Below are 18,980 nucleotides of genomic sequence, written 5' to 3'. Positions count from 1 at the left end.
TCAGTCTGTGGTACACTGTTAAGAGACTGAAATTTGACAAAAGGTAGGATAAGGATTCTCTGTATGAATAACAAACTGCAAGATTCAGTCAAATGTTTTTAAGCTGACTTGAGGAGTCCTGCATTATAAATGGCTTCATGCTCTGTTAGAAAATTTCAGTGTTTTCAATTTTATTTTTTTTTTAAACTCAGGGTATGTGTTTTAATCCATATCTGAACTGCAGCAACGGAGAGGCCATTCTTCCTTTTATAAAAAAGGCTTGGACAGATTGCAGAAACCTTTCCTACAAAGGTTTGATTGTTAAGGCTGAGCTTCAAGTTACATTTAATTTCAGTTTCGTGTGTGTATATATATATATATACACACAGTGTTTTGAATGGATTTTAAAAAACAAGCATATTGAAATACATTGGAGATCATAATAAACATCATTCTAAATAATGAACTCAAGCTTATAAACAAGTGCCATATTTTAAGTCAGTGAAGATGTACTCTCAAGATGAAAATATGGTAATGAAAGTGCTGCTTGTGTAAAGTGTTCCTTGAAATAAATTAACGGCTTGGTTACTGAAGTGGTCTAAAATGCTAAAACCACAAGGATATACTACCTTTCCCTAAAATCTGTCCTTGATAAAAATAGCATTGTCCTTTAATGTTCCTGTGATTATCCTGTATTTTCATTCCCGCAGCGTGCAGGTGCAGCTCCTGTGCAAAACATGGCATTTCCACTTGAGCTAAAGAGGAACTCTCCATTCACTTTCACTACTAGTAATGTTTAGATACTGTTTTCAGTTCAGCCTCCAGAAAATGAAAGTTTTAGGAACAGATGCGCATTTCAGTTGGCCCAGTGCCAGCGCTGGCCAAATTCCAGCGTGGATAGTTAGATCCTGACTCCATCAAGCTCTGCTTACCTACAAGCAACTGACATTGTAAGGGGGTTCAGGATAATGTCTCCACTGAGCAGGCAAGAGTTGGAGGGTCTGGGTTCTCTTCTCTCACAACCTGGACCTTCTTTGTGTTGTGTCCCTAGATACGTCCTTGGATGAGAAGAGGTGAGCAGGAAAATGAACAGAAATCTTTGGAATGACTAGTGCCTTTAAAGAAGCATATTTGCAATGTATAAAATGTTTAGTATTAACCATGTGTAGGATAGGCTTTATGAAACTTAAGTCTCATGTCCAAGAGACTGAAATGCCCTTGGCTGGGATTTGCATCAGAAGAAATTTGGATAAGCCCTGTGGAAGCTTCTTGCAATCTACTTGTTTGGATAGGGCAGTGTGACAGCTCTGTACTTGCCATTTTACTTGGGACATTATGCTTACTCCCTTGCTTCTACAGTAAGATTTGAAAAGCAGATAAAACATCCATAACCCAATTCTGTGTAGTCTGCAGATTTCCATGGGATTTCAGGTCTTAATAATGATTTTGGCAAGGCTGTTTGTGCAGCATTTCAGAGAATGACCTGCTCAATGTCTGCATTTCCATATCCAGATGCTGAGGAACTGATTACCTTCAAAGAATGTGAAGCAGTTCAGTGAATAAGTGGACTAATACTTCTATAAAAATCCATACTGCTTGTTGGTATCCTTATGCCAAGTTCTTAAATCTGGAGTAACCTGTTTTCAGGCTTTTTATTTTTGTGTTCCATGTGTTACAAGCTTTATTAAAATTTTACTCAGAATCCTATACAGATTTATTGGCACAAGCTGTATTTATTGACCTGGATAGTTTTTCATATCAATTTGATGCAAACTAGTGAATATGAAACACAGCTAGAACAATTTTAGGTGGATGAATGCTGTTCTGGAAGCATTCATTTTCGAAATAGTGAGAAGAAAAAGCCAAGGAGGTTTTGAAGATAATTTGCTTCATCTCTTTCACCTCTGCATGCTTTTTTACACACTCCTAAAGGCATGTGTTTAGTGAAGGCGATGCTAGGTTTTTCTTTCAAAGCAAAGACAGAATGACAGATCAGCAAATGTATATAACAACCTCTGACCTAATTCTGTAGGCACTGCTATTGTGAAAATAATTTACTTGGCGTGGGGACTGTCAGACATTTCTCAGGAATGGTGTTCTTAAGCGTCCCAATAAGACTGACATTAGATGAAAGTGTCCACCTTTTCCATGTCACATGCAGATAAAAAGATTCATTCGCGTCTGTATTTTAAAGACAAAAGGTTGAGCACAGGAGATGGGATTTCTTTCAGCTATACTTCAGCGCTTATATTAGCATGCATCAGCAGCCTTTATTCCTTGGCAGAGTTTCTCTAGCCAACACTCCTTAATAATTGAAATCTTTACATTAACTATGCTGATTCACATGTCCTGGTAGCTGCACAATTCAGATCAATACTTCTTGTAACTTGCGGTATGCTGGCGTTGCCAGTATTCCTATTTGAAGAGAAGTACTGCACAATTCACATGCTTGAGTTTCTGTAGATGTCTGCAGCTGCCTGTTGTCAGGTACAAGAGAGGACTTGACTGACCCTTGCACTGACCAGGTATGACTGCCCTGCTCCTGCCCTGCCTGGTCACAAGACTCTTCACTGGTTGAAAACAGTTGTGTTTGGGTTAGTTTTGGTTTTTTAACCTCTGCTCAGGAATTGACTTTTTCTAGTATACCAAATACTTTTGTTAGGCTTCACTGTGAGACTTAGAGTTGTTTGAAAATGGTTTTAGTGTTTGTTTCATGTGTTCTATCCATGGCTGCATGCATGTGTGTGCACGAAAGTGTACACTGAATCATAATCCTTGTAGTTCTTGGTGTTGGCATAAAATATTCTGCTTGGAGCTGTTGGAAAAGTGTTTCCCTGTTCCTGAAGTGCAGTGCTTTCCCCCTAGATGTACAAAGGTGCGATGGCCCATGTTGCACTGGTGCACGCAGATGTGAACAGTTCTGGGTTGTGCCAGGAGTAGGAGTTTGGGGAAACCCTGGCGGTGCTATCGGCAGGTTTTTGGCTAACAGATGTGGTTGCTCTCTGCTGCTTTTATCACCGAGTTAACTGAAGTTGCTAAGCTTTGGCAGTTTATCAGTAGCTTGCCTTGCAACTTAAAATTATGTTGTTCTTTAATGTAAAGCGGTGATCATGCAGAGCTTAAACAGTGAGAATGTTTTGTAGTTAGGTCTTTAAAAATGTACTATGTCGTGTTGTCTTGTGTGCCATAAACTAAGCTGTTTTAAGTTCCTTTTGTTTTAGATGTTGGAACCCTGCTTGCTCAAAACAGCTAGATTTTTAGTAAGCATTTCAGATGATGTTTAAAAAAGTCTAAAATAGATAAAACATCTGTTTTTAAAAGACAAGATCACAGAATAAAATAAATAGTTACAGAAATACCACTGATATGGAGGAGCAGAGCTAAAGAACCTAATCCATAGCAGAGCCTCTTCCTCTGTACAGCTGGGTACGTAACTGCTCCAGCATGTTCCTCTTCCTATGGCCTTCCCAGGCAGTAATCCTACTGGATCCAGGATGTGGTGTTTCTTACTTTAAATAATAAAGAGAGAGATACGTAGGGCTGGGCTCCAAGTAGTGTTACAGATATCTGAAAAATGATCTGTTCAGAAAGAAATACCTGTTTAAGAATGTAGCAAAACTTGTCTGTAACAAGCAGATCAAAGACTCTGTAAACACGTATTTATAAAAAAGGGTAAAGTGGGTCAGATGCATGACACAATTTTGAGATAAGCTGTTGATAAGCAACTGCTGCAAATATTTGTCTTTGACACAGTTGTATGAGGGTGGTTGATCCAGAAGGGAGCCTGGGGTTGCTCCGTGGTTGAGGTCTGAGCTGTGGCATCCCAGCTGGCCGTTCTCCGGAGAGCGCTGGCTGAGGGGTGCGTCGGGTAACGGCAGCAGCTTTTCAACATGTTCCTTAAAACGCGGAGGCAGTTGATGAACTGGAAAATCTTTCTACCTCATTATGGCTTGAGCAAGGACAAGTAAAAAAATTGTGCTTTCTGGGGTTGGGCTGAGATGGAAGGTGCAGTGAGAAAATTTCCTTTAACGTAGGAGGCAGGGGTGCTTATTTTCTTTTTCTTTCCGAATGAGTTGAACATGCATTCAGCTTACACGTGTTCCTTGCAGGGTCTCACAACCCGCAGAGAGGTTTGAGTGCCTTTGGGCTGGGTTTGCCCACAAATGACAAGCAGTGACAATCTATGTGGCAGGCAGCAACAGGGGGGCAGAACAGACAAAAACTGTGTGCCAGCTAGATACAGAGGATGCCATAGCAGCATTAATGGCTAAATGAAAAAGCAAAAATCCCAGCTCTACTGTTGCCTTGCAGCTGAAAACCTTTCCCTTGAGGCTGCAGGATGGTCATCTCAGCCTGTCCATAGGATTATGGAATAGTTGTTTCTGATTTTACCTCTTTTTCTACTTATGGAAAACAAACTTCAGCTCTCGGCTCATGTTCAGTTCCTGAAGTTTAGCTCTTGCAATCTAAATTAGACCTGCCCAGGGTGTTAGAGAGGTCAGTGCTCTTGGAGACTGCAGTGGAAACTTGTTCGGAGAGAACTGGAGAGAGCTGGAACAATGTCAGATTGTGCTGGGAAAAGCTGCTTCATGTGGGATGTCTTCAAGGAGCAATTACAAAAATAACACTTGCTGTCAGCCGATCGAGCAGAGCAGTGAGTGGATAATAAATATAAAAATCTGCTTTGTGTTCCAGCATCTCAAGATGTAAAGCTTTTCTATTAGAAGTTTGCATGGAGAACGGTAATTTAAAACAGCCACTCTTCCAGCTACATTTAAAACAGCTTGTAGTTACGTTTTAAATTTTAATGTTGATGAGTTGGAGATCTGTTTCTTTTAAAAAAAAGTATATATTTTTATAACCATAGAAAAACTTCTGGCCTGTCAGAAGGGTGTGCAGGCATCTAGATCTTGGTCTCCCTTTCTTATGGCTGCTTGATAGGGAAGGTGGTGCGATTCATGTACAGAACGTGTGTTTTAAGGCTACCTGCTGAAATCTGATTGAACTGAGAGGTGCTGTTCCAGGACTGACTGAGAACAAACACGAGCTTAGACACTACAGCTTTCCATGTTGTTTTCACATGTTTTGTGAAGTGAACTTTTTTCCTTAATTGGCAAATGACTTTTGAAATTGTTTCATATAAGCAGTTACGCCTTGCAGTAAATTTAAACTCTGTTTTAGTTCACTCAGCATTGTGTTCTTGCCTCGTGAACCATTGAATAGATCAATTTTTGACTAATCCTGTTTATCATCCTGAGGTTAGATTTGGCAAGCAACATCTGTAACCTGCCACCATGAAAAATTATTTCCAACATGTTCTTCATTAAACTTTTGTTCAATATTCAGCTGTTACTGGAGGATTACAGTTTTCTGCTGAAGAATTAAAAAAAAAAAAATTGCAATGAAAATTGGCTGTCAATAGTTCTGTATTAGAATCCCTTGAAATATCAAGGTATGCAGGTTGTTTTGATTTACATGTGTGACCATTTAGCAGTGCACTAATAGAAGATACCAGTTCTTTCCTTGCTAGCTTGCTGAATAGTATGCAACCCAAACTGACAACAGGACAGGATAGAAAGAATTTGTTCTTAAACATCAGTTGAATGAAAGTAGAACTGATGTTTCCCCTCTATTTCAGGGGATAGTTTCAGAAACAGTCGAGTTTCAGCTTGAAAAAACAGTGTGTCGTATTCATATACAATGCCTTTAATTCATATGGATCTTGGAAACTCTTAGTAGTATATCACACAAACTAGCTTAATTTCAGTATTGTATATCACTAAATGTAATCTGGCCATCAAGAGGCTATGTGCACTGACCCTGTGAAAGGTAAAACAGGAAAACAAAAAAATAACGTAGTATTCAGTTTAAGCTGCTGTGGAAATTTGAGCAAGCAGCATATTCTGAGTAATTAATTTTGGATAAAAGGCTAATCTGCCACCTACCTCTGTGGTTGCTGGAGAGAGGGTCTGCTCCCATTAGCGGCTCTAAGCCGGTCCTGATGCTGCAGTATGAAATGCTGTCTGGAAGGAACCCAAGGCCCTCTCCTTTAACTGCACAAGGAACCTCATAAGAGTGAATGCCTGTACCTGCAATTAATCTATATGATTACCTGCAATTAATTGTGCAATAAATTTGGCTGGTCTGTCAGCTTGTATCTTTTGCTGTGGGCCGTTAACAAAGAGATCAGGATTTAATTGCACAAATAACACAGAGGAGCTTGCGCCTACAAAAATCTATTTCTGTTGTTACCACCAAAGAGCAAAATTACAGAGAGGCAGTTTCAGGTTGGCTGGCTGTAAGTGTGCTTGAGAAGGAACACCGTAGTTTTGAGAGACAGTGTGTCCTTGATAAAAATTTTTAGTCTGCTCGATCAGAATAAAACATTCATGTTTCCATATCAGGAGGAAGCAGAGCATTTACAGCATTCAGTGACCTTAATATTTCAAAGTGTAGAAAAAGATATGGAAAATTAACTCTCAGTGTCTTTTCAGGAAGATGATAGCATCACAAATCCCTCCATGAAAGTCCCAGTTGCCCAGTGCTTCCTCTTCCAGCGGCCCGCGAGAGGAAAGGCAGATGACGGTAACGCTGTGGAGCGTAGGGTGCCATGACAGGAAAGCAGCCCAAGAGGAAAAGCCCTCTGGGGTACGCCCCTCGTACACCCAGGGACTTTGTGTGCCCTTTTCGTGCCACGGCGGCTGCCATCCTGGGCGCCGTCCGTGGGTCACGGCGGAGGTGAGGACCCGCGCCCCGCCATGGGAGGGCCCGGGCGCAGGCGGGGGCCCAGCTTTTGGAAGCAGCGCAGGCCTTCGTCTAAGAAACGTCTCCCGTAACGAACCGGGGCCGCATACCCAGACTGAATTTCAGCTTGGTTGTGCCCCTTCTCTGTCTGTTTCTCCCCAGGTTGTTGAATTTGTCAGCCTGGGCGGCACAGCAGGCCCCCGGCCGGCGGCTTCCCATGTGCCTGCTGCGGCGGTGTCGACCCCAGAGCTGTCGGGCTCTGGCGTGGCTGGGCGGCTGCGCCCGTGGGGACCCGGCTGGGCCGCAGCCGTGGTGCAAGCTCCGTGTCCCGGGTCGAACCGCACCGGCTGTGCTCCGTGCCTCTGCGTCAGACAGAGCCGGGGCCGCTGGTGGGGAAGGACGGTGCAGGAGTGGGAGGTGTGGGCGGCAGGACTGGGTGAACGAGGAGCATCTAGGGGCAAGGAAGGAGCCTGCTTTGGAGGTCAGAAATGGCACCACTGACCTGCCCAGCCTTCTCCAAACAGTGCCGGTCCTGCGATCGGCTGTCCCGGCAGCGTGCCCACGCCGCAGGCAGGCAGGCGGTGCTCCCGCAGCACCGCGGGCATGCACCTCTGGTGTCAGCTGCGGCCACGGGACCCTGGGAGATGCTGTCAGGGGACCCACCGGTGCAGCAGGACCCTGCAGTGGACGGCGTTGCTCCCTGTGGCAGTGGGGAGCCCTCTGCACCGCTGGGGTCTGCATAGTGCCATCCACGGAGGTGGGTGCGATGCGCTTGGCTCCTTCCCGTGCCCTGGCCGGGGTGCAGCTCTCCTCCAAAGAGTTCCCTCTACCTGTTCCTTCCTCCCCGGCACACTCCGATTTTTAATCGTGCTTCAGCACTCTCCATCTCGGGCACATGCCAAGTGCCCTGCATTCCCACCAGAAAATAAAAGAAGTAAGGCCTGCAACAGGGTGGGGGGATAAAAAAAAAATTTAAAAAGGCCAGAGTGACTTCAGAAAAAAGATATGTAGAGGAAAGGGAATGGCAAATGGCACTGGTTAATTGAAGCTGTCCTTGTACAGAGAATCAGTCTCCCTTTTCATCAAGCGGTAAGAGAAAAGAAAACTGCTTGATGCATGGCTTAATTCCTTGATCACAAGATGTATCTCCAAAACTCACAGCAAGAGAGGGAAGCCAGAGCAAATTCAGTCAAAGCAGAAGCCACATCCAGAGAAGAAAGACTTTGCTTGAAGATAATTTTCTTTGTAGTAAGAATTACCATTCCAAAACATTTGTTTTTTCAGTAATTGTTTCACATCACATTTTGACACTCTGTGTGTGTATGTGTGTATATATACACATATAAAAATAAATCAGAAAAAATAAGACTATTCATTTGTGCTATTTGTTCATATGCATGACATGGTAATAGTTTCTGTCATGCTGTTGTAGCTTGGGAGTGATCCACGGACAGGGTTTCCTGGAGAGGAGCCCTTACCTATGAAGAACTGGCACAGCTCCGCTGTCCTCCTGCACGCAGGTGACACACCTTGCCAGCCAGGAGACATTGCTAATTTAGATGTATTTTCAGGAAAACAGTTTGGGGCTTCCCTTTGTGTCTGGGGTGAATGGGGTTTTGTTCTAACATCAATGCCTGGCTGAAGTTTGTTTGTGAACATCTGGGAGCTCCAGGCGTGGGAGAATTGGTGCCTGTGCTTAAAACCTGCTGATAGCTGTTGCTCGTTTAGCTGTTGTCTGAGCGTGTGAACGTGGAGCTGTTTGTTTCACAGAGGTGGCTGAGTGAAGCGAACAGCAGACAGTGAAGTATATATAGAAATTAAACTTCAGTGCTGAGGCCATGTTAGTTTTTCACAAAGAAAAGTGTTCTGCTCAAGCGGCGCGAAGGGGCATTTCTTGTGTTGCATTTATGTTCCAGTTACAGTAACTGTCTGAACTGTTGTTGTAAGGGCTAATATTAAGTATAATTTTCTGTGAATACCATAGCTTCTGCAATGGAAATGTTTTACTGGACAGTGTACTTAACAAGTTATCATTTTACCTGCTATTAAAATCTTTTGCAGTATGAAAACCCCCAAGTTGTTTTAGGCTACAGCAATGCTTCTGAAAAGCTTAACAACTACCTACCTATCTCTGATACAGTAGGGGGAATGTGATCAGACAGCCATGTCCTGAGTTGAAACAAATATGCTTAATAGAAAACTTCAAATACAACAAGCATTTTGCATTTTTAAAGAATTTTTTCTTTGTTTATGTAGAAGTGTTTAAATTCTCTGTGAGAGTGAAATGCATTTAACCAACAATGTGTCTCTTCTCTCTTAGATTACAGAAGTTTGTGGAGCCAAGCGTGTGGGTTATTTTGGTCCCGCTCAATTTTATATTGCTTTGAAGTTAATTGCAGCAGCGCAGTCAGGGTTCCCAGTACGGATTGAGAGCATTAAGAATGGTAAGTAGCAAATTTTACTTGCAGTGCTATGCACTTGTTTCTCACTTTCTTTAATGCTTGTCGGCTCTCTGTGGTGGTAAACTTTTCTTCTAACCTGTCTATGAAACAGTTGTATTTTGAGGAGCAGAGAAAGAGTAGAAGGTAACGTTCCATTCGCTAAGTGACTGGTAGAAAATTGCGCTGAGTTACACGTGTGGCAAAGCTGAGATGACACCCCCCTCTGGAAAAGGCATTACCAAAGGAATGGCACGAGTGACAGCTGATCAGTGCTAGGGATGCGTTTCTCTCTCACCTTCAGCCTCTAATCTTGACAACTGCGCAGAGTGGGAGTTGCTTCGGGTGGAGGGATGTTGCAGGGGGCATGGGCAGGTCAGGGGTCCCTCTGTGCAGGGCAGCTTGCAACACTCATCTGTTTTAGCAGATAATCCTGAAATAAGTGGGTAATGGTGACTAAATCATAATGCTTCCTATCAGTAGGTATGAAAATGTGCAGTAGATGTAGCTTAAAACAGCTTTGTTCTTCCCAACGAATTGACAGTAATATTAAATGTACCATTTTTGGTGGAGAAAAATGCTTCTTAAAAGAGGCTTATCAAACTCAAGCAACGAAGAGAAAGCAGGTCCCTTTTAGCTGCAAAACCTTGATAACAACTAAACAGAAGGAACTTGATGTTTTTGCCTTGGTGATGCATGCTCTGTCTTGCTGATGCGTGCTCTGCCTCAGCAGGGCTCAGGCTTCGAAACACACAGCCTTTCGCTTGGGCTTGAGCCTGAGCAGGTTTGAACCCTTAGCTCCCACATCCCAGGTGGGCATTCGAACTGTGCCGTGAGGCTGTGCTCTGGGCAAGGGTGCTTGCCACCGTCCCGCTGAAGGCAGCGATGCAACCAGCCGTGAGATCAGAGAAGGAGGTAGGAAAGGCTGGATCTACCCATAGCCTCGCAATCGGGTCACTGCTCCCAGCACAGTTTCCACTCTGGTGTCCCTTCTAAGGGCACCGAAATGTAGAAGTCACCTATGTTACAAGGCACGGGGGGGTTCCCGGGTCTGCCCCATCCCGGGGCAAGGAAGCCGGGCTGGTGAGCACGGGCAGACCTGTGTGAGCTGAGCTCCCGTGGTGCAGAGCTCATGACCAAGTGGAGGGGATGGGATGCAGCTGGCACGGTTCAGTTTGGTGCCTCGCTGGCAGGGGGGTTTAAACCAGGGATGAAGCAGGGCAGCCTGGATTTGTCTGACAGTTTTCCTTACAGAGAGCTTGTGTGCTCTCTCTTGCATTGCTGTCCTTTTTAAGGATGTTAATTTGAAAAAAACCCCGAAAAACCCCAAACACCAAAACCCAACAAAACCCAGCAAACTAAATTAGAAACCTGAAATAAGTGAGATTTACTGTGGATGTTTTACAAGTCTAGCATCTGCAAATAATCCACAAATTTGAGCGAAGAAGGGTACTTGCAGTCCTTGTATTGATATCCTGCTTGCTTACTGTTACTGAAACACTTCCAGTGTTAATTACATTTTCTCTTGAAATTTATGAGTACCTTTAGAGTGAGGTGAGTAACATGCACCAAACTCCAACTGATTTCTTTTTATTCCTGGTAGTAGCTGTAGGTGTAAAAGATTACAGAGGTGATGTATGGTTTTGCTCAGTTTTGAGCATTCTGTTAATTTTAGTTGTATTGATCTTTCAGGGTGACTGTGCACAAAACTGCGACTGTGTTTCTTCAAAATAATCGTGAATTGTCTTAAAGAGTGAAAAAGTGTCACTCTTTTGCCCTGCAGAGCAGATGCAACATGGGACCTTTTGACATGGTCGTCTCCCCAGGCCTTGGTGTGATCTCTGAACCCTGCCATTTTTAATTTGTTCCTTTTATGATGGCAGTGTTGAGCATACTGTGATCCTGACTGATTAATTCATCAGTCCTACAGTTTCTCTGGGAAACTATTCTTTTCATTATAGACAATGTTTTGAAGGCAGGAAATGAGTTTGCCACTTGCTTTAATAACATGCACAAGGCTTATTTCTTTCTCTTTGCATGGAGAGATGATATATTAAGCTAGCCAATGTAGTTTTGTGTAACATTTCACATTTTTATTAAGACATAAAATAATCACGGGAGCTCCACATTTATAAATGTTACAAAATATAAATAGTAATCTTATAGGTGAACTTTTCATTGGTTTTACAAGATGATACTGCTTAAAGTACTCTTAATGTTCTGTAGTCTCAGTTGAGTTTTTCTCTCTTTTAATGAAGAATTGCCTCTGCCGCGGTTTATGGCGCTGAAAAATGACAGTGAAGTACGTTACGGGACTACAGCAGAACTCCATGGAGTTAAATTTCAGGTTCCACATGCAACTTTGGAAAAAAATTCCTACAAAAGAACAGATGAAGGGGACAAACAGGTAACAGGCCCGTCTCCTTCAGGCCAATATGTCATTATGCATCCTCCTTTTGGGTCCAGTCCTGTAAATGATTACACTCACGTGGCCTTACTCAGTTTTGCAGTACGAGACAGGAGATGGACTCCTGGCATGCAAATAATCCCCATCGGGGCCGTGCTTTGATTTTGATGCATCCCAGTTGCATCCCTGAAGGGAATTTCTCTATATAACCTTGTATAAAGCTGTCAGCCCTGTAATATTTTGTGTAAGTTCTTTCAGTGTTGTCCTCCTACTTAGTCCAGCACTGTTTCTTGGCGAGGACTAGGGGAGGAGCAGCAAACAGAAATCTGTCTGTGAAACAGGACAGGAAAGTGAGCGATTTCTCATGGCCAGTATGATCCTTAGTCACTACAGAAATATTCAATTGGAGAAGAGGTGTTGAATCACGAGCCACTATTTCTGTGTGGGATAAGGCCACCAGGTTTTCTTCCATTCTAATTTCCCCTAGGAGTAGTCTAGAAGAAACCTGCTTTTCTTTTGTCCTCAGCGAAACATCATCCCAGTGTCTTGTTCTGAGCTGCTGATTTAATAAAGCTGCCTAAGGGAGATTTGTATTTACCTGTATTTAGGAGAGTTGAGAGCACTTACTCAGATACAAGTTGCTTCACAGTGCGACCTTGATTTTCATAATTTTCCCCAGGCCTGACACCTTCTCTTCTGGGTATCGTATCAGGTCGTGTTGTAAATGCTTGGTGGCAGGTGCTTTATCTTCCCATAATGTGCACACACATTTATCACATGGTGTGCTGGCGTGAGTAAATGGCGTTCCCAGCCTGAGGTCAACCCAACAGGAATGAGCTGCTGATGACAAGGTACACGGCTGGAATAACAGGATGAGGAAGAAGAGCACGTATGTCTATGTGCCTGCGTGCACTGACACTGAAGCAGAATGCTGCCCTCAAACCCCTGGCTCCATCTAGGTTATCTATGGTGTGTTATGTTTTCCTTTTTACACAGTAAACTGTTTTAGGATCACATCCTCTTCTTAAACAATCTGTAAGTCAAGGTGAAGAGAATGCTGTAGGATAGATACCCAGTAACATCTACAAATCCACAGAGTGCTTAAAATACCAATTTGGAGATTTAGTTTAATTTTTTGTACATTTTATATGAAAAATGCTCTCCCACGAAGGATGCACTCACCCTAACTAAATGTGTTACGCAAATTCAAAGATACCCACTCAAATTAAGCATTCTACATATACTTCTTCAGGGATCTTTTGGAAGTAAAATACTTTAAGCTGTTCATTGTAAAGCTTTGCTATGCCATTGCCATGCTTTACCCCTAGAAGGCTCAATACCAAATTATGTCTTTACCAACTTTTGTTTTTTTAACAAGCATTTTCATGGAAATAAAGGGCCTCCGGGAACTACAGTGTTTGCCTTTTCTTTGTCCATCATGCTGTACGCATTCAGATTGCTGTGCAGGATTACTTGCTTTTTTTGCTGTTGTCTCAGAATTCCATTTTGTGTTGGTGTGTTTTCGAAATAGGAACCCAAGTCTCCACCGATGTCTCCAATCTGCTCACCTCCTGCTTCTCCATCTACTTACCAGAGAGTACCCTTAAGTTACGGATATGGTAAATCAAGAAGTGGGCTGGAGCAGCAGCATGGAGGTAGGATAAAAACTGGGATGTGCACACTGTATTAAATTCTTTTTGTTTTGTTTTTTATTTTTTTCTCAGAAGCATCCAAATTTCAAATGCAACTGACAGTCAGCCTAATGATTTTAACATTTAATTAGACCTGTATGTTGGAAAACGATTCAGTCATCTCATTTTGTTTTGATGGTTGAATCCTGTTCTCTTTCTGGTAAATTAGTTAGACTTATATGTCACTGCTCACAGATAAATGCTAATACCTAATCTCTGACAAGACTACGTGCAATATATCCCAGCGGCAGAGTGTTTGTGAGTATTTTCAGAGTGCATGATGCTTTTGATTTCATTAGAGGGGAAGAAAAGCCTGCTTCTGATTTCAGTAGTGGCTATATTAGTTTTCAGATTGGCAGTGAACCTTCCTTTGCAGGAAGGGATAGTAATCTCTGGTTTTGTAACAGAAATAATGATAGGACATGAATATAAAAACAGTGCCACACAGTAACTTAGGCAAAATGGACAAGAATAAGGCACTACATAGATGCTCTGTCTTTGATCACGCTGCCATTAGAGTAGGTGGCAAAACATTCTGATTTTAATGAGAGGGTAGTGGGGCAGAAGCCAGTTTTACTAAGGCTTTACAAGCTCCTGTTAATAGTGAAGTGCCTGTGCTCTCCTAATTGCAACATCTGGTGACGAGGAGGGTGGTAGTAGTAGGCATTGGTGTATACCATCCTTCCATCACCCCTCCGGCCTTCAGTTAGTGTGTTTGCAGTGAGCGAAGGGTGGAGCATGCTAGTCCTTCAGTTGTTGTCCTTGTTTACAAATGAGTGAAAAAACAGCTATTGCAATGTTTTGAAACTCACTACAGCCATAATAAGAATGTGTTCAACACAATCAAGTGGCCTTCACGTAAAAATTGTACTAGTACTGAGTCACAGGCATTCATTTGCCAGTTAGGTAAATTGCTGTTTGTTCAGAGATGGGATTTTTCCCCACCGCACCCTTGGTACAACTGATCAAAACAGTGCTGGTTGACTTCTGAAATAAGCAACACTAGCAAGGTCGTCTTTTGGTATGACACGTGTTCCACTCCAGCGAGGAAGACGTGGCAGATAGCCCTCACCCTGAAGAGCTGTCGGGAGCAGCTGACCGTGTTACATGTTGTGCGCTCTGCTGTTTTCTGGGACTCTGTCCCAGATCTGCCAGTGCTATGGGGGTGGATTTTGGGTTTTGGGGTTTTTTTTTTTTTCCTCCAAGTTTGGTTGCAGTCGTAACTTAAGTGAAATTTCTCTTGAAGTCAGCAGCTGTGCAAAGTGAGTAGAGGCAGCAGTGTCCAATCCAGCTGTCAACTTCTTCTAAAACTAATTATTCAACTGCTTGAATTTTTAAGGTGGTAAAATCCTAGAGGTGTAGAACACTATGGTTACTTTCCAGAAGGGGAATTTCTCCTGTTTTCCAGAATGGGAATCTCTCCTGTTTTAGTCCCACTGGGGATACTTCAGCCAAATGTGTTCTCAGTGGCAGCAAGCAGGTAACATTTTTCGGCCCATGCTGTACCAAGTGCCAGGCTAGGTGACCTACTGGTTCTTCCTGGCCTTTAAGATTAGGACCCTTCCAGTTTTCTGAAGAGCACTTGAAAGGGTGGGTCTGAAAGCCGCCGCGTTAGTGTGTGGGCAGGAGGTGCTAGCACCGCAGCACCGAGCTTGTGGGCTCTTCTGTGTACTGCAAGGCTGACCCTGGAACTGGACAGTGGGTCTTCAAGGGCAGCCCTTTGCACTGCAACCATGACTATATACTGGGGTTTTTTTTGATAGTTTTGGAAGTTTTTCTTGGTAGCAAACACATAGCAGAGTGGCCTTGTGCTTAAATCTCCTCTCCAAGTGTGTCTGTATGTTTCCCAACTTCCTGTGGGTTTTTTTTCTGAAATTAGAAGTTATTTGTACAGGCAGAAAAATAGATACCAATACAGGATAAGACCGCTCAGGAAAGCAAGGGAGTTAGGGTTATGAAGGCTAGGGTCTTCCTGAGCTCAAAATTTTTAAGATTTCTTGGTATCACTTTTCATCAAGAATCTTTTAAGTTCTGTCTATCTAATGCAGACTGTCTTTGTACTGGTACATTTTAAATAGGTTGGCAGCAGAAGTTTTCAACTCTGTAAGAGTTTGCAAGTGAGTTGCCTTTGTGTACTTGACCTATTTTTAAAACATTGTTCTTAAACGTACTGTTATGTCACCGCTTACTATATTTGCTGCAGTGGAACACAAGTGACTTATTTTAGCAAAAGAAGTAATTGTTACTTTTCTTTACTAACTTTACTCCAAATATTGCGAAGTGGTGAGTCATGTATTTTGATCTGATTTCAGAAATTAGGGAAGGGGGAAGAAGAGTATATGGAAAATTAGTGATTTACTGTTTGATGGCATTGTCAAAGCTTATTTTTTTTGCAGCTCAGTTGAATTATTCTTATTTGTAATGCGTTCTTGTGTTATATATGGCTATAAATATATAAAATGTATAAATATATAAACAGGCTATATATACATTTCAACATGATGAACAATGATCTATGTTATCTAGTAATATATGACACAGTTTCTTATCAGTAATGTCTGAAGAAGAATGATGTAATGTGAAAGACAAGTATGTGGCTGGAATTTTGTTGCAGAAGACAAAATGGATATTGATACTATGACACTAGGTTCACAAGCTAGATTCTTGACCCTGTGGTATTTAATTATTTCCTTTAGCCTAGTAGAATCTTTTTGATTATCCTTTCATTTATATACTTTATTTTAAATGTCTGTAGCACCTTATGAAGTCAGACACTCTGCTCACCAGCAAGATGGACCATCATCAGGGAATTATGCAACCAAACCTGCACTCACCTGTTCAACTCTTAATCGGGTAATGAATTGATGTTTTTCTTCAGTAGTACTACTAATAAAACATGAAACAGAAATAACAAAAAAAAACCAAAAAACAAAACCAAAACAAAAAAGGCAGAAGAATTCATATTTCAAAAGTAAAAAGTGTTCTCCATCACGTTTTTAGACTAGAGGCTGAAGCATGCTTTTCTAGTATATGAAAAAGAAAAAAACAAAGCTGATGGGAAGGGGAAATTAAAATAAATAAGCCAACTAATTAAATTGCTGAATCTAAGTAGAATGCACCAAATAGCACAGATAGGAAAACTAGACTGAGAATCTTCAGTTCAAAAGTAAAAAAAAAAAAATAATTGAGGTTATCATAGCAAAAGTAAAACATTTTCATTTAAAATATATGAGGTTGCACAGAGATTCCTGCTTGATTTAGAATGCCATCTGTAACACGTGCACAGAATTTATAGCCTAATATTCTGTGTATTCTGTTTTTTCACCCCAGTTGGTTAAATCGCATCTCAAACAGAATAAATGAATTTCTGGATATTTGTTTGCTTTTATGAGATGGGTCCTATGTTTTCCTGCTGGTTGCAAAAGCAGATCTTTCCGATGTTCCAGTATGCCTGCTGTGCACTGACTATGCAAATAGGTAGTTTGCCCTATGGAAGGACAAAGCTGTCCTAAGGGAGAGCTTTCCTTAAATAAGTAAGACTCAAAGACTCTGTACCTTTTCCCTAGAGCTTAGCACCCCACACCCATAATAAAATGTCACCTGAGCCTCAGGAAAAGATCTGCAGGTAGTGTCACGTAATTTGTGCTAACTTGAAGTGAAACTGGGTGCATTTGTGTAGCACTTTGAAATGAAAATTAATTTACAGCTTTATGATGTTGCCTGTTTTGGGGATCTTTTGATGTATTTCAGAACTGGTGTTTTGCATTTGATTCTTAGGAAGTGGACAGGTATGTCAGAGAAAGGGTTGTGGAGCTTGTTGGAGCCTGGTTATTGTTCACTCTTGCCCTCCCTCTTCAAGAGTGTCGTCATCCAGGCCTAAATCTTGAATACTAAGTCATTCCAGTTTAACAAAGGCAGTAATTGTACCAGCAGCCCTCTTCTAGACACCACTACCCAACCTACCAAACATACAGACTTCCCTTAAACAAGTCAATCAGAAAGCAAAGACATAAATGGATAAAATGTCCTTCTCCTCCAGAATATTCTTTTTCCCAAAGTAGGATTTTTACCTAAACCATGGGAAGTGACAGAAGGTTGAGGAGGTCTCGAAGGGTTTGCATGTCTCCCCAGCTCAGTGTAATGTGTGCCGAGCTACCCGGGTGAGCGGAGGGTCCAGAAGCGGTATAGCTCTGTAGTTACAGCACCACTCCTAGACTAAATACATAGTTTCTTAGCAAAGCTAAATTTTCATGCACTGTGCTGCTTAAATACAGCTTTAGCTCCTTTACTGGTTCCATCCGTTCCAGGTGTACAGTATGCAGTTCAGGGTTGTAATGGCAGCCAAAATGAACCCCCAAAATGAATACAGAGGTAATAAAGTATGAATTGGGCTTTCCTTTTTCTTTTAGCTTTCGTCATGTAAAGCTTCCTTTAATTGCCTGGGTAAAGATACCTAATACTAGCCTTAGCTTTAACAGTTAAGTAGTGGGATGGTAATCAGCGTGGCTATTTCTGCTTCTCATCTCTTTTAAAATATGCGTCTGCTAAGAGAAGAGAGTCAATCTGGTTTCTTGAGGTTCCCAGTGACCTTCTGGCCCCCTGCCTGCAGCTGGTACCAGTGTCCCTCCTTTCAGTCTCTTTCAGCGGAGCGGGAGCAACAGGACAGCAGCACCAGCTACTCGGATGACCCTTGGAGGATAACAGAGGAGCAGCGAGACTACTACATCAACCAGTTTAGGTCCCTGCAGCCCGACCTGAACTCCTTTATTTCAGGTAATTTTTACCAGACACTGTGCGTGTTGAGTAGAGGGACCAGGCTGAGCAGTGAGAAGTGCTAAGTAGTTAAATTCTTTTTTCTCCCTGGAGTGAGTTTATGAGAGAGTTGATAGGCTTTTCTTTTTAAAGGCAGACAACTCAAAAAGCAAACCAATTCTGTGGCCATTATGTTTTTTCCTAAATAGCCTGATTTTAGAAAAACAATTACATCTAAGGGAGAAATGTTGGTGATTCAGTAAAAAATAGAATGAGCTCTCTGTGTTTGATTGACTATATTTGTGGCTCACACCTGCAGTGTATATTGAGCTGAGAAATCCCTTAGGGTTGTGCTTGCTTTCCCAGCAGAAATGTGCCAGCGTCCACGTGATGAAAGTGATGCATGCAGTTAACTGGCCTGTGTGGTCAAGCCTCGGTGTTTATGGCTCTGAGGGACTGAGGTTTTGACCTTTAGGTGATTAAAAGCAAACCCTGGAGAGCACGCACACAGTAAAAGTATTGTTAGCAGCGTATTGAGATTGCATTTCCATCCCGAATAGGAGGATCAGGCTGCTGGTGAGAGGAGTCACTGCGGGTACAGACAATTGGTCTGGCAAGGAAGATGTCACAGGTTTCAAACTGAGGCAGTTCTACTGAGCCCTGCTGTATTACTGGGGTTCAGGAGGCTCGGATCCAGCCAAAATAAATAAATTACGCACTGCTGACAGAAATTAGTGCTTCACCAGTTCTTTGCCTCAGTTAGGTCTCCTTTTTAGAATTTGCTTGAAAGAGAAAATAGTTGTTCAACAACTTTGTATTTCCTCACAGACTTACATATGTCTGTAACTGGGTATGCATGTGTATACGCATACAGAGCCTCTCGGGTAGCTGTGTGTTTTCCTTTATGTTAAGCAAGATTCTCAGGCAGTCCCTGCACATCCAGAATTACTGTTTATAAATTATAAATCT

General features: G+C 42.3%; 1 protein-coding gene across 1 annotated transcript in view; it reads left to right on the top strand.

The window, feature by feature from the left end:
* The first annotated feature begins 6,558 nt into the window (after positions 1-6,558).
* Positions 6,559-18,980, top strand: part of REPS2 (RALBP1 associated Eps domain containing 2) — a 66,312-nt gene continuing 53,890 nt past the window's right edge. Inside the window, exons 1-7 of the mRNA XM_010581595.1 lie at positions 6,559-6,564; positions 6,886-7,140; positions 9,044-9,167; positions 11,420-11,568; positions 13,100-13,223; positions 16,015-16,112; positions 17,894-18,032. Coding sequence (XP_010579897.1) covers positions 6,559-6,564; positions 6,886-7,140; positions 9,044-9,167; positions 11,420-11,568; positions 13,100-13,223; positions 16,015-16,112; positions 17,894-18,032 — 895 coding nt within the window. The remainder of the gene's footprint in view (positions 6,565-6,885; positions 7,141-9,043; positions 9,168-11,419; positions 11,569-13,099; positions 13,224-16,014; positions 16,113-17,893; positions 18,033-18,980) is intronic.

Source organism: Haliaeetus leucocephalus, unplaced genomic scaffold (genome assembly GCF_000737465.1).
Source record: "Haliaeetus leucocephalus isolate CR32 unplaced genomic scaffold, Haliaeetus_leucocephalus-4.0 Scaffold795, whole genome shotgun sequence".
Lineage (NCBI taxonomy): Eukaryota > Metazoa > Chordata > Aves > Accipitriformes > Accipitridae > Haliaeetus > Haliaeetus leucocephalus.
The sequence above is the reverse complement of the archived record's forward strand: the minus strand, read 5'-3'. Positions and strand labels throughout refer to the sequence as shown.